General features: G+C 38.1%; 2 protein-coding genes across 2 annotated transcripts in view; one reads left to right on the forward strand and one right to left on the reverse strand.

The window, feature by feature from the left end:
• Positions 1–3666: 3666 nt before the first annotated feature.
• On the reverse strand, positions 3667–8494 carry LOC136260961 (hemocyte protein-glutamine gamma-glutamyltransferase-like). The gene is made up of 10 exons (XM_066054885.1): positions 8411–8494; positions 7375–7791; positions 6296–6414; positions 5870–5977; positions 5613–5814; positions 5298–5436; positions 4642–5246; positions 4304–4492; positions 4139–4256; positions 3667–3980 (listed from the first exon to the last, which is right to left on the reverse strand). The coding sequence occupies exons 1-10, from the start codon at positions 8418–8420 to the stop codon at positions 3839–3841; spliced, it is 2049 nt and encodes a 682-aa protein (XP_065910957.1). The 5' UTR covers positions 8421–8494; the 3' UTR covers positions 3667–3838.
• Positions 8495–8530: 36 nt separating this feature from the next.
• Positions 8531–23259, forward strand: part of LOC136262043 (WD repeat and FYVE domain-containing protein 3-like) — a 128003-nt gene continuing 113274 nt past the window's right edge. Inside the window, exons 1-11 of the mRNA XM_066056173.1 lie at positions 8531–9874; positions 9967–10022; positions 10470–10616; positions 12652–12749; positions 13542–13696; positions 15761–15895; positions 16237–16362; positions 19644–19868; positions 20494–20594; positions 20703–21185; positions 21651–21865. Coding sequence (XP_065912245.1) covers positions 8731–9874; positions 9967–10022; positions 10470–10616; positions 12652–12749; positions 13542–13696; positions 15761–15895; positions 16237–16362; positions 19644–19868; positions 20494–20594; positions 20703–21185; positions 21651–21865 — 2885 coding nt within the window. The 5' untranslated portion in view covers positions 8531–8730. The remainder of the gene's footprint in view (positions 9875–9966; positions 10023–10469; positions 10617–12651; positions 12750–13541; positions 13697–15760; positions 15896–16236; positions 16363–19643; positions 19869–20493; positions 20595–20702; positions 21186–21650; positions 21866–23259) is intronic.

Here is a 23259-nt window from a genome sequence, read left to right on the forward strand (position 1 = left end):
AGCTATAGCTGAAAGTAGCTATATGAACTAAAATCATGAGCTGGAATCCTTTGATGTATATGTACTTCTGGACAGCTATTATCTTTGTACTTTTGGCAACATATGGACTGGAGCCAGATTCAAGTCTGATTTCCTTTCTATCATAAACCATGTACGGTAGTGGTTCATAATAGAGATTACCTATGTTTTTTTTTGCCAAAATCTTACGTAATAGAACACACACCTAAACACTACCTTAGGAAGCTCCCCAACCACAAAAGAAGCCTTAGAAGTTAATATGGAAGAAGTTTAGGTCTACTGGAAAATATGCATGAAGTCAGTCAAAAGGAATATAAAAGTACTTTATTAAATTTTTGAAATATGACATTTTGTTCATCTTATTATTCATTTTATTTCTTTCCACAACAAGGCTAAAGCAAAATGTGAGTACTTTTTGGGGATAAAAGCTACATAACTTTCCTTCCTATGTCTTTATTCACGTCCACGACCTACATATATTACAATGATGACACCCATTCTCAAGCAAATCTACTTCTTGTAGGTTCACTTTGCCATTGATCTTCTGATTTAGTTTCTGCAAGGGTAACCCAATGTGTTAATGTGTTAATAAGCATCCAATCTGTTTATGTTAACAAGTTCATTTGGAAACCTTATATCATTACCTATATTTAACCACAGTATATGTGACCGGATTTCACATAACAAGGCTTCCACACACACAAGATCAAACTTACATTTTTACCAGAAATGGATTGCTGGCCTAATACACTATCATATTCCACACTGTACTTCCTTCAGGACTGGCAAGTCTGGTTTCTGTGGCAGCTTTCTTCCGACCCTGTCAAAGCCACGAGTGGGAGATTGGTGCCATTGAATGGCCATGGCTTTGTGATAATGGTGTGTAGTGAGCTGGGACTTCACAGAGAGCTCGCCAATAGTGTTCTCAGTCAATTTGGAGTGATTTGAGGGCCATGGAGAGTCCAAACTTGGCCTCTGGATTCCAATCGTCTTCTTGCTTCATTTTATACCCCTATATTAAGCCCACCCACTGCCCCCACCCTCCCACCCTATTACTACCCCCACCCTCCCACCCTATTACTACCACCTGTGATATTATTACTCCCACCCTATTACTACCACCTGTGATATTATTACTCCCACCCTATTACTACCACCTGTGATATTATTACCCACTCGAGAAAAGCTGCCCAAAACAGGGCTAATTTTGGGTATCAGAAATGTATACATCCACTCAGTGATAGCTAGTAAATAGATGCATACTTGGTGCAAATTGTGTTTGCACAGCTGTAGGCACTGGGAAGTTATTACACAATGATTACTTTAAATTGCCATATCTCCTAACGAAGCTTTGTGCGTCGAAGCCGGGTTTTGTCAAATTCAGTCACATATTAGGTTCATACCAGAGCAATTGTGTACCACTGGGTACTTGACTTAATTGCAATCACATAGCTGCACAAATCAGAAGCCATACTATTGCTGACCACAGCATGCTATACACTGCCTATACAATTGGATATTTCAAAGCTGTATCTACAATACACTGGTGTTTGCTAACTCAGTAACTCTGATAATATTAGTTGACTACTTAACAGCTACTATACATGATAACTAACTTGATATACATGTTTAGTGCTGTGTAATATTAGCAACTCTTATTATCATGTTAGCTATCCATAAATGGATTTATAAAAAGTAAACAAACTAGTACAAAAATAATTTAAAAAATTAAACCATCGGAATAGAGATTACTGAAAAAGTAAAGAAACAAGAGTCAAACAAGCCAGCATGTTAAACACACAGAGATCTCTCATATATAGAAGCATTCTCAGTACTTATCTGCCCATAATTTATGGAGAAACTACTATTTTTCCTTAGTTTCTACCATAACCATTGAGTCCAAATAGAGATCGCTGTGTGTTTAATGTGCTGGCTTGTTTGACTCTTGTTTCTTTACCTTTTTCAGTAATCTCTATTCCCATATTTTAATATTTTACCTATATTGATTAGCTTAATTTTAGTCTTCTCACAGGTCCCAGACATGCTGGTCTGGATGATGAAATGACAAGATGCCCTTTCTCATCATTGTAAGCCGCAATGGATGTGTGGCCAAATGACTCAGTACATTCATGCTATTACACCAGTGATCTGAATCAGGCAGACCAATTGGGCAATTACATGTTGACAAAAGTTTCTGGGTGTTCCAAATTAACATGTAATTATCACTGATTTACAGAAACTGCTATATCAGTAGCTGAAGAATAAAATTCAGTGAAGACTTGCATATACAATAGCATTAATTCATAAGAGACTTTATTCTACATATACCAAGAATTGCAATGCCTGCAATTAGTTTTAGGTTGTGCAGTTAAAACCACAAGCAGGCAACCTTTTAGTGTATGATCAGGTTTAAAAACTATGATTAATGGCATTTTAAGCAGATACCTGGCTGCATATACATATATGCAACTGTTTGCAATTGAATTATGTACATAGCTACCAACACAATAACACTGCCTACCAGTGTTGGGACAGTTACATTTAAATGTAACTAGTTACATATTATTTACAACTGAACTATTTAGTTACAGTTACATATTAGCCATATCTATAATAATATATTACTTTGTGTCCACAGCCTTAAGCTGTCATGTGTGAAACTACCACTTTATCACATGACATGATTGCGTTGTTGAACAATGTGCAAATATTGGTTATAAGCAAGAAGCTGGTGAATAAGCTTCATTCAGTAGGCTTTGTTACTTTGTAGTGGCTAGGCATTACTCGGTAGATTACTAACAAGATTAGTAGCTTCGTAATAATATTACATAATATTAGACTCGTTACAGTAACTTCATTACTTAGGTAATGCGTTACATTTGCAAGTAAAGTAATTTGAGTTATATTACCTGTTTTTACAGCATATTTACAACAGTAATAGTTATTATGTAATGCATTATGTAATGTAACGTGTTACCCCCAACACTGCTGCGTACCTAGATATATTGCACCATAATTGCGCTAACATGATAATTTTTCATTGGATACTGTCTGCATAGTTGCATACACAATCTTTAATTCTCACTGCAAGAGTAGTAATATATGGAATCCAATTAAGCCACGTTATGTACACAGCTAGGCTGCTTTGATATTGTTGACTACTAGTGAACAATTAAGGCACATATTAATAGTATAATTGTATGTGCAGTTTGTGCACTAACAGGAGTACCAGTATATTGTCAATTTCACAATAGTGTTGAGCAGATATATGAAAAATGTAGCAACAAACAACTACTGCTGTTGCACTGACAACAATCAACAAAATAGGTACATATTTCAATGCAACTACAGAGTTCAGTGAACACAGGTCCCTGACACTGAAATGTTTTGATGCAGTTAACTGGTTGATTGTTGCAGTCCACCAATACTTATTCCCCACTGGCCCACCAGTATACTACGTATGTGCTACTACACCTATTATACTTTATGATGGACACTATAGGATCAATACATTTTGACCTATTCTTCCTCCTTTCAGAGGTAAAATGTAGACTTGTTGGAACCATGATACATAATTTCAAGGGTTTGTTAAGAGTAGTTTTACTTTAGCTACATACATATATAGTTATGTTGTATTTGCCACAAGTATTAGAGCAACACTCAATAACAATTAAAAACATTATTTGTCAGCAGTGAATGTATATGTGTTATATGGGTATATGCCTAATTTAACACAACTGCATGGTGATAACGAAAGCTGTTACATTTGTGTGTACATGTCTACTAACTAGTTTGCTGTCAATAGTTATTGCAGCATTTCTTATTCAGTGTTGATAAGTGTAGCTCCTGTGATCTCTCCCAGTTGCTTGCTGTAACATCTTGCTACTAGCATGTGTCCTCGTGTGTATCTAGTAGCCTTCAGCTCAACTTCTTGCTCAGCCTCCTGCCCTGGCTTAATAGTCCTGTCAATGAAATGTTCGTAATGCAAATGCCACATCTGTCAAAGCTTTTAGTAGTACATTGCAATAAATAAAAATATGGTTACATGAATTTTACTATAAGTTTCAAATTTGGTGCGATTACTAAATCTATAGCATGCACAGTTATATATAAGCCAAACCTGGGGTCTTTGATCACTTGAGGTTTCATCAGTCCTGACCCTTCTACTACCCACTTCAGCCCAGTTAGTGGAACAGGTAGTGGATTGGTGAAGGACAGCTTTACAGTAAACGGGCTTCCTGAAATATTATAAGTAAGTATTAACATCACATAATCAGTCTAGTACCTATTTTAGCTGATTCAAAACCAGGCGGCAATTCACATTGAATCTTTGGGTCAACAAATTCTTGAGTTACTTTTCCCATCCACAATTGTTTGGTTTCCTTCACAGTGGCAAACAAAGTGCACTGCAGTTTATTTTCATCAGACAAGTAGGGTTCATATTCTTCTGGAGACAGACTGAAGATGACCTTCACTAAAAAGAATTATATAATTCAGTTATTATGAAATAAAAAGACTACTGTGAAGCTACGACATTATGTGTACTAGAAAAGAAAGGTTATTTCCTCTCATTGAGTAACTATAAACTTGTTAGGACATATTACGTATCTTCAGCATACTCACCTTCCTCTTTCTTTTCAATTTCTCTTATTTCTTTAAGTTTCTTAATAGTTTTGCCAACTCCACCAATGTAAGTCACTGGCTGAAAGGTGGCTAACAAGCCAACTGTATAGTTGTCAAATGTATTTGGTTTGCAGGTCACAGTGATTTCAACATCTTTGCCATGCTCCAAGTCTTCAGTTGGATTAATTGAAAATCTAACAGTACGTGGCTTGCCAACAGGTCCTGTTTGGGCAGTGATTCTTTCTTGAAGTGATCCTTCAGGATACTTGTACTCTTCGGTGATGTCAGCCATGGAAAATTTTCCTACTGCCTTAGTAGCAATCAGACTTCCCACTTGAGTAGTGTCTGATCCAGCCACAGCAAAGGACATATCTTCTTGTTGGACATGGTATATTATATCTGCATTAACTTCGGCAATGATAAACTTTGCATCATATGACACCTCTTGACCATCCTTTACTGCTCTAACTGGTGCAGGACCGGCCACCATTGTGTTGGAATGCTTGCTAATTTCTTGCGGGGTTGCATCTAGTGCTTGCCAGCCTCCAAAGTTGCCACGAAGATCAGGCCTGCTCATCCATGCATCCACCCACACATGAAAATTCCTATATATACAAGACAATAATATTATATTCTACTTTGAAGCATTTTCATACCATATGGAATCAGCGCTCTGGTCATACAGCTTTTCACCATTCATGTCATAGTAGAAATCTATGGTCCTGTTAGCTTCAGTATCGTGGGCTGAGTCATAGTTAGTAACAGGTCGAGATGGTATACCAAGTGTCCTTAGAACTATGGTGTGTTGAAGCACAAATTATATACTAGTTAATGTGTGTATCTGAACATGCTTGCATGTGTTTGCATGGCAGTCTGATTGTGTATACACATATTCTAAATACCCATAGTGAGCTCTTCCGGTGATAAACATTATTACTGGAGGGGGAGCCAAAATACCCATATTAACACACCTGTTGTTAGTGCTCCAGCAAATACCCAACACTGAGCATACTTGACTGGTTGAAATTTACTCCACATGTACTGGGACAGGATAGCTTCAGTGCCTGTCCAAAGAGTGGGCGGTACCCCATCACCATACTCCACAGCTGGATCATCTCCTTGTGACAACCACTTGCCTGACAACACCCCATTATCTCTGTCATTGATATTGATCTATAGAAATGGTGTTACTGATATAACTATGTAAGATGATGTGTCAACTGCTGACCATTTCAGCCAAGGTTCTGGATACTTTGATTGGGTTGCGTCTTGCATCTGAGTCAAGAAATTTCCCATCAAGCATTAGAAGTGCAGCATCCAAACAACTTTCTTCAAACTACAACAAGATGGATGATATAGAGTTAAAATGTGGGTGTACATGATGCTAAATACACTTCTTGCTTGATTACAATTTATGTCGCACCAACCTGTTCACAAACCAAAACAGACTCTGCATCAGTTTGCAAGCTGGCTAACATTTAGTTGATGCGGTATGGCTTGCAAGTATCACTGCTAAGGTTACCAGCAGGGACATAAATTAATAATACAGAGGTGGATTAAATCTCTCTAATAGAGCAGTCAAAGTTTATTTTCAACAACATATATACTACAAACTAAGTGTATGGTGTAACCTTATAAGTACACACTTTCATACTTGTGCATAATTCCAGTGCATAGGAGATGGCCTCTTAATATTTCCGCGGAAGATCATTCCATTATTGTTTAGTACATACTCTTCCCTCTCAGCTTCAGACTCCATGTACACATCATCATCTATTATTGGGTTAACAGTCATGCAGTTGTTGTTGAATACATGCATGCATGCAATAATGAATTTGTAAAATTTATTCAGACTCTTGCTAGGGTCAGTTATGGAACTACATAGAAGTACAAGCATACTGTGCACATGTAGACAAAATTCATAGCAGTCAATAGCTACTCCAAAAATTAGTCTCCTAACCGGAAGTTATCAATGTCGCTGTCACAAAATCATCAGTTCTATAACACTTTACCACAGTAATACAGTAGACTATTTCCTTGTGGCTGAGCAGTGAGCTCAGTGAATGGATGAAACAATCAATTTTTATGTGATTCCAGATTTTAATGGATTTCTATTTGGGTTTCTCAGATAGCTTTCAAGATCTCTAGGTTGTAAGCTATATACCACTTGCATGATGTGATGTTGAGCTAGGCATTTAGAAATTCCCGTGCTGGGCAGACAAACCCCAGGTCTAGTTATCTAAGTGTATTTTGTGGATGCAAAAAAATGTTTTCATTGTGGCTAATTACAGGCAGTAATAAATAATAATAACCACCCATATGTTCATTTCTTACCAATGGTATATGCAGTCATTTTTATTATTTGGAACTGGTCTGTTGGACAGTGCACTTTAAATATTAATTTACCTATAGAAATTATATTTTTATCATTCCTTGGAGATTTTCATTTAGGCTCCTAGTGGTAAACACCTAGAATATACAGGCTCTGTTTTCTGAGTTCACCCTCCAGTGTCTAACTGGTAAAGTTGATAAATAAGTAGGAGCTCAGGCAGTAGCTACAACTGACTGAGATTTTAATTGGAGTCAACTCCGAAATCTCAAACGTGGACACCCAGCTAACAAATCAGCTACATGCACAATTCCATGTATTTTGAATCCTTAAAATCAGTATCCCTCAACGAGCTATCCATTTTAAAGTAACGATACAAATATAATCTTGTTTTCTGTATGTACCTTTGCTCCAAGGGTTGAACAAAATCACCACACTCTCCTGTGTAGTGATAGTGCCAGCAGATGTGGTGATGTACATTCTATAGAACCCAATAGGGCAGTCATTTGGTATAGACAACACCACATCAACTTTGCATTCTCCGGTATGCTTCATGCCTCCCTTCCAGGAATAGTCACCTACAGTTCCTCCTGTGTTGAAGCTGACTAGAAATTTTGAGCCATCGTTTAGTTGAGCCTTGCTTCCTCTGGCCAATGAGACTTCAAGGAAATCACTTTGAAAGTTGAATTCACGAGAGAGCTGTAGCCCAATGGTGAAGTCACAGCCTCGTCGCAAAACTATGTTTTTTTGAATATCATAGTCATCAGTGTGATGAATAGTACAGTTTTCCTTCTTGTTAAGGTCATACCCGATAACAGCAACTGTAATGATACAAGTCAAGTCGTAGCATATAGTTATGTGTAACAATCAATAATGGAGGCAATCATGTATGGTGATGGAAATGCAGTGGGTGGTTATCTCCTGAGCCTGAAATAAGTTTGCTTAATTCATAATTAGCTATCATGCATTCACACAGATGAGATGTTACCTACATGTGACTGAGGACCTGGCACACTCAGTTTAATACATTTTATATTTCATGCATATTGTTTCAATAAAGGTATCGCCTTCAGCCTTACGCAATGCCAAGCACCTACATAGCTACTAGTATCAGTACATGCCTGCCTCAGACAGCTCATCAGCTGTAAAAAATTCTAATTGCCAGCTGGGCCAATATTTCAAGACAGTTAATAGACTACTCCGGCTACTAATTTTCATGGCTATCCCCTAGCTATGGAAACATGACTACCCCCTAGCTATGGAAAAAGTTTCCTCCCGGGCGAATTTTGCCATATTTACTTCTACCATCTATATATACTTCTACTTCAAAAGTTCGTTATCAGCCTCAGAGGAGAAGCGGGCGCCAATCAAAATCCCTGACAGAAAATCTCGGCTATTGCCATTTAGCATACAAAACGTTATAGACTACGTATTACTTACCAGCAGCCATTTCAACTTGGAGGGAAAAGGGAGTTCGGGGTGTAGCTGACCACGCCTAGAAAATCACGTGACGAAATTTACCACTTGAGAGCTGCCACGCAATATCCGGAGTATGATTTTTCCGTCATTATTTCAGTAAAACTAAAATGATAACGGGGCAGTAAATATTGTCGAAATTTGAGATGTCTACGTGATATGTGAGATAAAATGAATATGTTTGTTACTGGTTCTTTATAAATCTCTAAGACACTACTTGTAAGTCACAGTGAACGCTTAGAAGACCAATCTCCATCTAAAGCACACCCGCGGGGTCTAGGAAGATGAATTTCATCAAAGGTTTTATGAAAGGTGACCGAAACAGAACAACCAGCCCGGAGGCAGCTACTAATCGGGACGATTTGGCGGTCAGTCATTTAAGAAGATTGTACTCCACATACAGAGTCAACCGCAATCCTCACAATCCAAAGGATTACTGCGAAGATTTGTGTAATATTTTGCCAGTATTCAACAATGCCTTTTCCAAAGCAGAGCAGCACGAAATAATGTCACGATTTCCAGAGGTGTGTGACTTTGCAAGTGACATAGCTGAGATATTTGCATTAACAATGAGTGATTTGGCCCGTGGAGGGTCTACCCAAGTTGCTGCACTCACAATTTTGAACTACTTTGATCCTGCAGACAAGCCTGATAAGCCTCGAAATGGCTGGAATGTTTTGAACACGATTTACATTTTGTGTGGTGGCATGCACAAGCTTATTACAGTGATGATGAAACACAGTATTTGCTCCGTGTTTGTCAGGATACTGAAAGTGTTTCTGGATTTGCCTCCACCAAAACCAGTTGCTGCTTCATCTACAGTGGCTTTTGAATACACCCAACAGGGCAAACGGGTTTCTTTACAGAAGCTGATCTCATCAATTCTAAACAGACTCTTAAAGCACACGGAGGCTTCTGAAGATCTGATCAAAAAAGGTGACTTAAAGTACGTGTTTTCTGCTGTCTCGTTACCATGTCTTCCACACAATAAACTCTGGAGGAAAGCCAATTCTGATTTACTAGTCCAGCTATGCCGACACAGTCTTAGTAATGCAGTGATAAATTTTGTCCACAAGAATGGTTGTGTTCAAATGAGCATCCGTCACATCAGTGATTCTGTACAAAGTGTCAACCCATTAGAGAGTGTTGAAATGGTAGTTGCATTATTCTGTCTGCTAAAAGACTCCTCGGAAGTTTCCCATATATTGCTGGAGGATTTTGCCTCTGGTGGAGGATACAAATTTCTGTATGATTACCTTTTGTTGCTGGAAAGAAAGAAAAGTGAAGAAGCTAAGGAAGCATTAAGGAGTATTGTTTTGTTGGTGCAGTCATTGACCATGTGTGGGTTTTTGGACTTGGTACCTTCTTTGACTGATGGAGGTCCTTTTCAAGATGATGACTTTGAGATACCAATTCCTACAGGAAACGGTACTGTGTGTGTGCGTGTGTGTGCATGCGTGCATGTGTGTGTGTGATACGTATCGTATGTGTAATGTTAACAATATATTTTGTATTTGCAGGAATGAGTGTTAAAAACACTGATGCTTTTAATGTACTGCAAAGCTGTTTCCTCAAGGTTTGCCAATGTTATGAAAAAGTGTCAGTGGTTGTGTTGTAGCAGCAAATTATTTCATTGTACAAGTGTGGTATCAGCTAAACAAGAGTGTTTTGTGGAAATGTTAGACTAGACATTAAGCTTCAAATTATGTCATTTAATCCGTTCTGTTGTCAATACATTCATATATGCTTGTTTCATGTACCATTCCTGTTTGTAATTAAACAATATTTTGTATTTTGGGTTAAGATGTGTTGGAATTATTGACTTTTATGGCAAGACATTTGTATGAATTTGTGTACCTTTTATATAAAGCACCAGGACTTTGCCTTGCATGTTTCAGCTAGTGCTCGTGCATGCATTTTTAGTATGAACGGAACCTTTTAAGTGTATTGTACATGGACAACAATCGTTTTTAGTTGTGTAGCAGTTTGTGATAATTATTTTTTGTTTGTTATTTTTTTGTAGTCTTCTACTGCTCATCTTGGCCTGACAATTGTGGACATTATCCTCAACATTTACTCTTCTGATCCTGCCAACTATTTTATCCTGGAGTCCCAGCATACCCTTCCACTGTTTATCGAGTCTCTTCCAACTAAGGAGAACAGTGTACAGGTGTGTTCTGTATGTGTGTTGAGTGAATAGTGAGTTGATTTGAACTTCTAGATTTATCTTTATAAACTTGTTGGTTTCTGTGTTGTCTTGTTATAATAAGGGATAAAGTACCATATAGTCTTCCTCAGTACTTCTTGGAGCTCTGTTTAACCCACTCTCCTAATAAGTGTACAATCAAACTGTAATCTTTAGGACAACAAGTGCCATTGTAATGTTACCAGGTAGCCTGGCTGGTAACTATGATATCGTCTACTTTGTACTTATATCAACATAGTTTAAATGTTGTGTTAATTCTTACTGGATAAGATTTTTTCGCAAAGAACTTTTAACCCTTAAACCCGAAAACTGGCCCAAATACAGTGCCTTGCACAAGCGTTGCAGCTTTTGAAGCATCAATCCTATGGCTATGCAATTTACGTCATTCTACTTGTGAAGGATTAAAATGATATCAAGGGTTTTTCCCTAACACTAAACAGTGAGGCCAAAACTAGCCATGTAAATAATTTTTGGAAACACACAAACCCTTTACATACCTTAATAAAAATTAATGATCCATAACTCAATGGCGGTTGCTCCTATTAACTTGCAACAAGTTCCGTTTGTTTTGCCATAAAATTTCTTATCAGGCCATATATGACTCACGTGAGTAAACAATTGAAATTAAAGATGTGGAAAGAATTTTGAAGTACAGACACGCGACTCGCTGTTATTTGCAAGTAGTTTCAGTGTTCGTTTAACTTTAGTCCAATGAACAGACTTTTGAACAATGTGTTGTTTTAGGCTATAAGAATTAAGTCACTCCACCTAGCGTCACCATGTGTGCCCATATTGTGTAAACAATCTCCAATTTAAGGGTTTAAGGGTTATAACTATGTACTATGTATAGTGGCCTTACAAATATTATAAACTACCAGTTACCTATCTACAAGAATTCTTACATGTGACAGGCTAGTGTATGTACACATGTGGTTGAGGTGTATAGAAAGTGGACGATCATTTGTTAATAGTCCACAGACTTGTCAACATCATGGGAACATGATTGTTATTATGTGATTAGAATTCATTGTAGTTTCTATTGTTTTCATAATAATTGGGAAGGTGGTTGCCATGGTATTGTTGTGCTTTGATCATTCTTTGCAACCAGTGTGTGAGACCATATGAAGACCATTTTCGGGTTGCCATTTGTAATTTTCTACCATCAAAATTGGTAGAGAAGGCTGGTCATGTATCATCAAGTATCTTTTCAATCTCAACATGTTGGGATCAATACTAATCCTTATGTATGTATTACTCCAAGGTGAGGCAGCATAGCCAAGTGGTTGGGGAAGCAGCTTGCAACATCAATGGGTACCAGGTGCTTATTGGGAAAGCAAATATGCCCAACTGTCCTTGTCTTGGTTAGTGGTGTTGGTGTCGTTGTGGAACTTCAGGTTCTGCGACCTCTCTCCGTGAGGCCAGGACAGTCACGGGTTACCAGCCTAGCCCTGCCCCAGGAGGATTTGCCTGCGCTAGGCTCAACGCCTGAGTGGTGCACAGGCATCCCAGTGTTGGTTCGCTGGACGGCAATGAGGCTTTGATTTACTTTTTATGTGTCCCAGAACAGCTATCCCCACGCAAGTACATGACTTTCCCAGTTAAGAATCAACATCCTCTGGTGGTTTAGTATACGCCTTATGGTTTGTGTATATAGAATGTGAAGTATACTTTAGCTGAGCTGGGGAGGCCTTAGAGCTGTAGTAATGCTTTGATATACTAGTTAATAATCATGGCTACTGTAACTTTCAGCAAGGAAAACCATATGGTTGCTATGAGAAAGCGGCTACTATGGTGCAGTGAGGATGGTTCTTATGCTAATAATTTGAAGTTGCACTGTAGCTACTACTTGGGGGCAACTATATATGTAACCAGTAAAATTCAGGCATGGGTGTTTTAGGGACTTAATCCTTTGGTTGCTTTTCCTGTCTTGTGGCATTTAAATTGTAATACATGTATTATTTTTATTTGTGGCTCATCACTGCTTTCTATTTATCCACAGGAAAAAGTTTTCAAGATGTTGGAGTATGTTGTGTGCTCATTAAACTTTGTCCCAACAGCAGAGTATGCCAGCCTGTGTCTTGTGTTACAGAATAAAGCGTAAGTGAGACCTAATGAATTGAAATACAGTACACATGTCACTGTGTCATCATCTGTTTAACCAGATTTATGTTTTAATCTGTATTGATTTTTGATGGGCCAAAACTTTATTGAGCATATGGTTAAAATGGGCAAATAATTTTGTATACAGATACCGTATTTCCTCGTATAAAATCCTGGGCTTTTATTTCCTTTCCAGCATTTTTTGACCCGGCCTGTAAACGAATAGGGCCTTTATTTGAGATCGGGCATTTATTTTTGACTGGTCCGACCAACGCCCAGTATTTAATTGAATTTGGGTGGTGGTAGAATGGGATTACTGTAGTGTTAAGCATAAAAAAACAGTGATACAGTGTGTTGAATATATAAACAAGTGTAGTCAAGGCTTAAAATGATTGGCAAATAGTTGTATCATACATATCTGCTTGCATGCATGCAGACACACCCGGACTATACTTAGATGATAACTCGTAACACCTTCATCCCTCAGAAAGCTCTGAACTTCTGTATGAAGAGGTAGCAGCAACAAGGGAAACAATTAAAGCCATTAACAGTAGACTCAAGTAAAAGCCCAGGCCTCTATCTGAGACCAGGCATTTATTTCCAAAGGTGCTGGAAACCCCCTGGCTTATAATCGAGACAAGCATTTAATCGAATGTGGCTTTTATACGAGGAAATATGGTAACTGTAGTTGGCTGCCAATGGTTGGCACAGTGACCTAAGCATCACTGAAGTACTATATTCTAATGTAACTGTTTTGTTAGAACCATTAACTGTTCTTATAATCCACAGGAACGTTGTTACATTAAATCATGGACTAAATCTTCTCATCAAGTTTGTCAATTTCTCCGCCAAACACAAGGACATATTTCGGGAGGTGGGGCTGCTCAGTATTCTGACCAATTGCCTGCAGGCATTGTGCAAGGAGTGTAATGATACCGTACAAGGTAAGGGGAGGGGCTGGGTAATATGTGGGCGTGACAGCCTAATGTATATAGTAGTGAAGTTGATGTTACTTCAGACACCCTCAACCATGTTTGTAATTATACACTAGTGCAATAAAAAAAAATTAATATTAATTTAAAAATGAAGTAGGGCTCCAGCGATAAAAAGTAGTGAAACAAGAGATGATGGTAGCTATTAGGGAAAATCCCTACTTGGAATTGTATGTGGGAAAATCCCTAAATTGGCATGTTTTCACCATCTTTTTAATGCCAAAGTAGCACATTGTATAATGCCAAGTTGGGATTTTCCCTTATAGCTACCATCATGTCTTGTTTAATTACTTTTATTACTGGAATCCTACTTCATTAATAATTTTTTATTGCACTAATTTTTTGTTAGAGTATCTCAATCTCACTACTCAGCTATGCAGTACATTAAGTTGGTGGGGATGTTGCAATACCTCATTTTCTATAGGTAAATCATTGAGGGGCATGGCCTCAGCACCGATTATTAGAAGTGTTGTGACATGTTCTGATTAAGGGGGTGAGGCACAATCGCTTTATAAGTCCAGGTTAGCTGCTACCCACCACCAGGGATTTACAGTTCATTAAGCACCTCAAATAGTTTTGTGGCATCTAAATACGTTCCTTCAAGGAAAGTGTCGATACAGAAAATTAATGCCTTGGTATGGTTTCCTGGTATGAGGAAAAAGACCACTTAATTGAAGATAAAGGGAATAGCAAAGTACAGAAGGCAGACATTATCGGAACCACAAAACACATCCCACCTGTGAGTCTGTTGTTATGGCATAAATGGTGGCCGTGCGTTCCTTTGTTTAGCCTCTAGCCTTGCGACTGTGGTCAGGCAGACAGACCAAATTACAGGTTTTGACAATTTAAAAAAATTTCTATATTTGGACTCCTGTGAGTTGTTTTCTTGTTTGTTTTTTTTTAACACTGTATTTGATGTTGAATAGAGTAAACTATTCCGTAAAGGTGATTTTTGTCCCGTATGATATTTCTATGATGGTTTTTAGATGCAGCATTTTTAGGAGTGCGCGTCACTTTAGGGGGGAAACAACCCTACTATTTATACTGTTTGATACAGCTACATGTATTTTCTAGTTATTTCAATTTGTAGTATAATGTGGATATCAACACTTTCTTTAAGCAGCATAATAGATACCACAAAATTATTTAAGGCGCTTAGACTACGCTACTGTACGGAGGTACCGGTACTCCACGATACGTAGGTCACAACATAATGCCCATTCTTTATTCTGCGTATTATCCATCTATCAATCGAGACCACAATGACCACGCCCCTTTTACGCTAGTTGTGTTTGTGACCACACACCTTCAAGTTGGTAGGCTGATTCGAGCTCGGATTCGAGATTCTCTAGTCTAATACTATGAATCAATCGAAACCACAATGACCATACCCCTTTTTGGGGCAAGCACACATCTTTGCAGGCTGACTCGAGATACTCTAATACAGCAGTCACCCTAATAGAACAGTCACATGTTTATAGCTAGCTATATGCTTTATCAAAAAACTAAACAAACTAGTATATTAAAAATTATAAATTTAAAAATGAAGTAGGAATCTAAGCAATAAAAAGTAGTGAAACAAGAGATGAACAATGGTAGCTATTACAGTATAGCTCAGTGGGAAATCCCTACTTTGGCATGGTATAACAATTATTTTGTGTTCAGTGCCAAAGTAGGGATTTCCCACTGAGCTATACTGTAATAGCTACCATTGTTCATCTCTTGTTTCACTACTTTTTATCGCTTAGATTCCTACTTCATTTTTAAATTTATAATTTTAAATATACTAGTTTTTAACTGAAATGTCATGACCTTTTATACAAGTACACAAAAATTTGGAATTTTCTACTAGAGTAGGGACCATAGCACATCAATAGAAAGTACTGAAACAAGCTGGTGTAGTGCATGATATTAAATCACAGTAAAACAATAAGAAGTGTTATATCCCTACTGTGCTCAAGATACATAATGGAAATGCACAGTTCAGTATTGTTAGTGGTGTTTCTACAATGACAGGTAACCTTCAGAAGGAGATGTCATTATCATGTGATGAAGTACTCAACAATAGTGTTGATAATGAAGAGGCTAAGGATTCTGCTGAGGCTGAGTACTCTGTGTTGTTGATTGAGTGTCTACGAGTGTTGATTGAAGGTGAGGGTATTGATTGTGTGTATGGTGAAATTTCAATTACAACTTGAAAAGTAATGCTCAAGTACTTTAGTAGAGTTAACTGTTGTTCCACTGTTGTGTGTGTATTGTGCGTGCGTGCGTGCGTGCGTGCGTGTGTGTGTGTGTGTGTGTGTGTGTGTGTATTATGCTTGTGTATATACACTGTATAGCACTGTGCTCACAACTGTTGGAGCTCATTGCCTCTCAGCTTCACTACCTAAATTATGATATATGTCAAATGTTGTTTTCCATTGTATAGTATGTTTGTCTTAAGACACTAAATGTATCATGTATTACTAATGGTTAATGTCATTTTCTTACAGACAACGCAGCCAATGGGATTTTGTTTAAAGAGTCAGATGGTGTTAAGGTAACCCTTGAACTGATATCATTCATTCAACCACGACAGATGGCACTTCGACTGATGATACAGCTGGTACTACTGGAAGGTGTGTAGTGTATGTATGTAGTGTGTTGTGTGTAATGTTTGTGTACTGTGTTTAGTAGTGCTGACTGATAGATTGATGTCGTGACGGATACTCTAAAAATAATATGATGTGTGAAATGGTGTTAGAAACATAGTCCTAGTGATTGACCTGCCTTGTAGAGCAACACTGAAACTATTGTACACCACTAAAAATATACAGAAAAAGTTGTACACCTTTTGTAAATGCTTCATAAGTTGTTTTCTGGTGGTCGGATTGAAAAACAATAAATTTCAATAGACTTAGTATTAAATTTTGCATCTGATGATCTGTTTATATATGTCGTGACATGGCAACACATGGACATTTGAATGCTAGCCTGATTGCATGAATAATCTGCTTTGTAACAGGAAATAAGACAGGTATATGTCCATGTAAAGAAATAATGGATGGTTCTTCTCAAGCATGTACCATTTTTAGCAAAGTTAACATTTGAGCACTTTAAAGCTAGGAATTCATATTTGTGTATGGAATTAGAAAAATTTGTAGTATCAAAAGGGTTAATTAATTAGCTTAATTAAGTATTTATAATAGTCAATTCTTAGGCTACTCTTTGTAGGTACTGTATGGTTGGATGGTGTGGTAGTACTGTTTAAGTAGGGATGCCCCCAAAAGTGATGCACGCCGCCTAAAATGCCGCCTTTACAAACCATCCTAGAGACATCTTATCCGACAAAAAAAACAACACCTTTAACCCTTAAACGCGTATATATAGGCAAATACACATGGTTGTAAATAAAGTGCTATAACTTTCGAAGCATACCTCCTATGGCTACGCAATTTACATCATTTTACTCGTAATGTAATAAATGTTACAATGATACCTAGGGCTTTCCCCTTTGTGCTAAAGTATGATGCCAGAACTTGCCGTGTAATCAACTTTTCATTACTTAAACACGCAAAACTTTTACATACCTTTATAAAATGATCCATAACTTGACGGCGGTTGTTCCAATCGACTTCCAATAAAGTCTATTCGCTTCAGCGTTAAATTTCGCATTAGGCCATACAAAGCTCTTGGGATTAAACCCACAATCGAAGTTAAACACGTGGCGAGAAGCTTGGTTGACGGATAGCGCTGTTCTTCGCTTCATAACAAGTAAGTCTCCGCTGTTACAGTGTTTATTTAACCTTCCCTAAGTAGCCTAGTGAATAGAATTTCGATTGATGTGTACTTTTAGGTTAAAGGAGTTGAGCTACCCCACCTAATGTTGCCATGAATGCGTGAAATGTGTAAACATGCATTCCCCAAAAGTTTCATGCACGTTAAGGGTTTAGGAATAATATTAGTCCATCTAACATCAAAATTAATACTGATTAAGAACAAGAAAACAGCCAGATATAGAATTTAAAAAAAGTTACTGAATGCCTGCCTGCCCGCCCGCCTGCCTGCCTGACCACGGTCGCAAGGCTGGAGGCCAAACAAAGCAGCACATGGCCACCATTTTACGCCTCAACAACAAACTCACCAGTAGCATGTGCCTTTTGGGGTTCTGATGAGTCTGCGCCTTTTCTTTATCTTTAGTCAGGCTGGTCATCTTCTTGATGCAATGAAACCATATTGAGGTGTTAATTTTCCATATCGACACCTTCTTGAACAGCATATTTAGATGCCATAAATTGTTTAAAGCGCTTATGCTTTATGCTCGCCCATTAATGATCTTGGTTGATTAATAACGATTGAGAGCAGAGACCTTACCTCTTAATGATCTATTTACTTGATCACAATGACCACACACCCTTATTATTGGTCTAGCTGCATTCGTAATGCTAATGCCATGAAATGTGAAATAGTGACACACACCCTAGTATTAGGTGAAGGCTGCTCAAGATACTCTAATACAGCAGTCACCCTAATAAAACAGTCGCACTTGTACAACTGTATCTATTAGAAAAGAAGAGAAAAAAAACTACAGTAGAATATTTAATTTAAAAAGAAGAGGTCCAAGCGATAAAAGTAATGAAACAAAGGTTGAATGATAGTATTATAGCATAGCTCGGTGGAAAAATTCCTACTTTGGCATTGAACAAAATGATTGCTATAACATGCCAAAGTAGGGATTTTCCCACCAAGCTATGCTGTAATACCATCATTTATCTCTTCTTTCAATACTTTTTATCGCTTGGATCCCTACTTCATTTTTAAGTTAATAAATATTCTAGTATATGAAGTTGCTTTAGATGTTGTTTTGCTAGTACAGGATGTTTGATTGCATGGCCAACCAATCTAGGTTAAAACCGAGTGTGACATAGTTGTATTATTATTGTTAAACATGACATATGATCTTATCAATACTATCACAGTAGTGATATCAGCTATCTATCGCTATTGTACTACATTACACTATCACTACTGTTGTTTAGCCCTAGTGTTTATACCACATACAGAGGGACCTCCATTATCCAAATACTGGTTAATCACAAATATAATATGGAGAATATACTCTTACACACTTACTCTAATAGAACAAACACTGCTGTACTAGTTGACTAATAAAACAGCCACTTCTACTGTCTGGATAGTTTGCAATGGCGGATCCAGGAGCCTCAAATGTCCCTCCCTCTGTGGAAGAACCATACAGTACTTAATTTGATAGAAGTACTTATACACCATGTCAGATTATAACTCATGAAAATGTGCATACATTGCTGCCATTTATTGCAAACTCACATCAGACCAATGTTAAAACAGCTGTCAAATACTCACCAGTACGCACTAAGCGCCTCTAAAATAATTATCGTGTTGCCATTGTTTAAGATTTTCATAGCCTTTTAAACAGCTTTTTAGACTTCACAACCTAAAATCAACCTATTCAAGGAGTGATTATAGCTGCATAAAAAAATAAGCAACCAACAAGAGAACATGACCTGCTCTCTGATCCCAACTACCTACAGCTTAGCCTGTTTGTGCCCCTCCCCTTGCCAGCTCCTGGATTTGCCCCTGGTTTGGTTAGTTGGGATAAGTATGTAGTCACCTTTTATTTAACCACTCTTGTTTAGTGGCAACTGAAGTTATAAAGTAAATGATGAATTTAATGTATAGACCATACAGTAATACTTATTCTGTAGTTACTCCATTTGTAAAAATGTAAATTGGGTGGTGGCAGCTAGATGTTGGGAGTTGCTTCACATGGAAAAGTGTTGTCCTTGAAGTAGTAGCCATATCACATTGTGATAATAAGCATGGCATTGTACGTATGTGATTATTTATTGAATTATGTTGCAATTGACACTAATATTTTCAGGTGGATCAGATTACCTTCATGACTTACTGGATCACATGAACAAGTTGGGACAGGTGGCGGTTGGTGCTAAGATAGACATCTTGAAAATGATGTTGAGGTGTTTCCAATTGGACAGCCTCACTAAGAACATGTTCCGGGAAGTAGGAGGGTTTGGCGTTCTAATCTCTATGTTGGCTAGTCTCTATGGTAGCCTTACTGATAACAGAGAGTTGTTATGGAGTGGAGGTGTGTGTGTGTGTGTGTGTATGTTTGTATGATAAGGTATCACACTATACTGACACACTTAGAGGAGAGCTCCTTGTCCATGCATAACAGCAGCATACTATACAATCATACTACATACGCTACACCAAGAGCTCATAATATATATACTGAGGAGAGTGTCCTACTCTCATATACCCCTGTAGAAGGGCGTATTGTGAAGTTATGACGTAGCACTTCTGAGTTCGCCCATTTTTCTTTGTATAATTAATGATGTCATTAGTTGAACATGGTATTGATTGAACGCGTACCTAACAACGTCGCTAGCAACCAAATTAACTCCAGCTCTAAGCGTTTCTCACCAAACTGCAATCGTTCCTTCATGGGTTTAGACCGTTTCGTAGGCGTTTCTTGTTAGGCCATTCGCGAATGCGGCTATCCTGAGCGTTGCGAGTGTGAAATGGTGCTAACGATTCTTGCACTTTTACAGCTGCCCGTACGTCACAAACCACAACATCTTGTCTTTACGTCATATCTTCACGATACGCCCTTCTACAGGGATATATGAGAGTAGGACACTCTCCTCAGTATATATATTATGAACTCTTGACTACACTATATACCTTATTACACTGTTCACTCATTACAGTATCCAGAGATAGTGTATTAACACTAGTCAGACTGGTGTTCACTACACTTAGTGATGCTATGGAGGACAACCCTGCCAACCGTCGACACTTTGACAATAATGTGAGTCAATCCTGTCCCCATCAATTATAGTTATATATTCATAGGGTTTGCTTTGTGTCAGTCATTGTTCATAGCACGTGTATGTATGTTTGTTTGCTCTTGTCATAGATCAAGTTTGAGAGTTTCTCTGACCCACTACGGTCACTCGGCTGTTTCTGCTCAGATGTCAAAACCATCCTGCCTTACACTCAGAAGTTTCAGCGACCTGAACACTCTCGGGCAAACTTTCAAAAGTCTACATCACTTGCCTCCTTCAATGCTGAATTTAAACTCTTTGATCCTCCATCTTCAAAGCTTTCCAAGTCATCCAGTCTGCATGCGGCTGCTGAGATATTCCGATTCCTTCGTGATATGGCTTTGGGAATTCCTGCCAACAATTCCGAGCCACTGATTCTTGATAATTGTATTGAAGATGAGATATTGTCACCCAGCTACCTGGGAAAGTACCTAATACGCCCTGGGGCTACAATATGCATGGTGGATCTGCTACCAGCGATACACTGGACTTGTTATAGTGTGGTTGAGTCATGTGAGACCAAGAATGGATCACATGGGCAAATGGATGCTGACAACGAAGTGGAAATAAGAAATGTATGTAATAAAATATCTGCGTTAAAGTATCATTAATATCATTAATAGAAAATCATGTGGCCTTAATAATTAGGTAGTCTTACTAATGAGGTCATGAAGTACACCTTTTGCTGGTGACTGCTATAATGAGGTGGCTTATTTTAATGAGGTGGCTGCTATGTGAGGTTTAAATATTTTCTAGTATATGCAATTCCCTAGGAATTGCAGTATGATAATTCCAACAAGTCTCCCTATAGGATAGTACAGTGGGACCTCCATTTTCCAGGCACCGGTATGCTGGTTCAAAAGTGTTTGGATGAGAAGCCCGTTGGTCCCATACAGATTATTTTCAAGTGCAAACATGCACTTACTGTAGTAACGGTACACCTGTTGGTAGAATATTCTAATCAAATATTTCAGTTAATCACGCTACAACAGGTCTGTGTAATAGTTGTTGTAATGTTGTTCATAATTTTGTCACTTTAGTGGTGTGAGTATCTTCAAGGACGTGTCGTTGCAGAGTTGTACATGTTGGCCTCAGGCAGTCGTAATCAACAGTGTATGTGTCAAGTGGGCTTGCCAGGAAGGTTGTTGCTAAGGTGTATGGAAGCTCTTAGCAATGAAGACCATGCTCTACACCACCCTCTGCAGAGAACATTTGAGCGTCTATCATGCCAAGCCTTGACCCCTGCTGATTTCAGGTATGTAAAGTCTGGTGTGTGTGTGTGTGTGTGTGTGTGTGTGTGTGTGTGTGTGTGTGTGTGTGTGTGTGTGTGTGTGTGTGTGTGTGTGTGTGTGTGTGTGTGTGTGTGTGTGTGTGTGTGTGTGTGTGTGTGTGTGTGTGTGTGTGTGTGTGTGTTCTATAATCTGTATGCCTATGATTATCAATGATTTTACAAGGGGATTTACTTAGAATGTACATTTGATGAACATTAGGTAGTTCTATTGTGCAAGTGGCAATGATGGCACACAAGTACTCCCCACATGTTATGGGTACAGCAGCACTAAATTTTCTACACTAATGAGGAGGCCCAACCCCAGCCATTCTATTGTGGCTGGGCAGCTGCTCAGCCACAATAGAATGAACAGTTATAGGAAATGAACATTTATGGATTTATGTTAAGTAGTCTGTGTAGGTGGACATTAATAATGATGTGTAGTCAATATTTTGGCCTTATGGGAAATGCTAGTACTTCTTGGTGGTCTTGTACGTGTTGTTAAGACCACCAAGAAGTCCTTACGTGTTGTTATATAATCTCAAAGCTGGTGGCAAATAAATGACTACTCCTGGTTTCACAACTTTTACACCTGGGCTTTTGAAGATTTCACAGCTTGCTTTGGATACTGTTATAGTTAAAAATGACTTAAGTTTTTTTAGTGTAATTATCAAATTTTGAGTCTCACTATAGTCGTACTGTTAGTTCATGAAATACTGTTAATTTAAAATTAACTTGTTGCTGAGTTAGTTAGTATTTTCCATTTTGGGTGGTCAAATAGCTTGGCTTTTGCAGAGGTTTACCCTTTAAGGCTACATAGGTCAATACACATCTCGGCCATTTTTTTAAACACGTAAGGCTCATAATAATGCATGCTTAAAGAATGGCTTTTAAAACTGCCAGCTTAGACAGCATATCCAGCTGAAAATCATATATCAGTGGAAGGTTTATTCATTGGGTTACTTAGACAATCATTATTTTAACAACAATCACTTACTTGTTATGATTCCATGAAGAACAACATTTATATTTTCTGTTGCTGTACATTCATTGTGTCAGTAGCCTTTTATAAAAATGTTTGACTTGTGTGAGCTTTGTATGGCGTAATCCATCATTGAAAATTGAATGGAGTTTACTGTAAGTCTGTAGGTGAAAAGTTATAATTGTATGTAACAATTTGTCTTCCTTTTGTAACAGCTTCTATTCATGGTGACATTAGCCTTATGCTTTGGCCAACGGGTAAACCCAACGTACTGTTTTTGTTCCTTATTACATCACAAACAGAGTGGTGGTACAAATTGTATATCTTTAGCATTTACTGTACGTTACAACACTCTGTTTAGAGCCATGAAATATGGCTGAAGATTTTAAGTTTGTTA

The sequence above is a fragment of the Dysidea avara genome, chromosome 7 (genome assembly GCF_963678975.1).
Source record: "Dysidea avara chromosome 7, odDysAvar1.4, whole genome shotgun sequence".
NCBI lineage: Eukaryota > Metazoa > Porifera > Demospongiae > Dictyoceratida > Dysideidae > Dysidea > Dysidea avara.

Bases quoted from the DNA above. Each gene is read 5' to 3' on its own strand.
- LOC136260961 (XM_066054885.1), bottom strand. The intron at 5,815-5,869 runs GTCAGCAGTTGA...CCATTTCTATAG, and splicing joins CCAGAACCTTGGCTGAAATG to ATCAATATCAATGACAGAGA. The intron at 3,981-4,138 runs GTTTGGCTTATA...TTTCATTGACAG, and splicing joins CAAGTGATCAAAGACCCCAG to GACTATTAAGCCAGGGCAGG.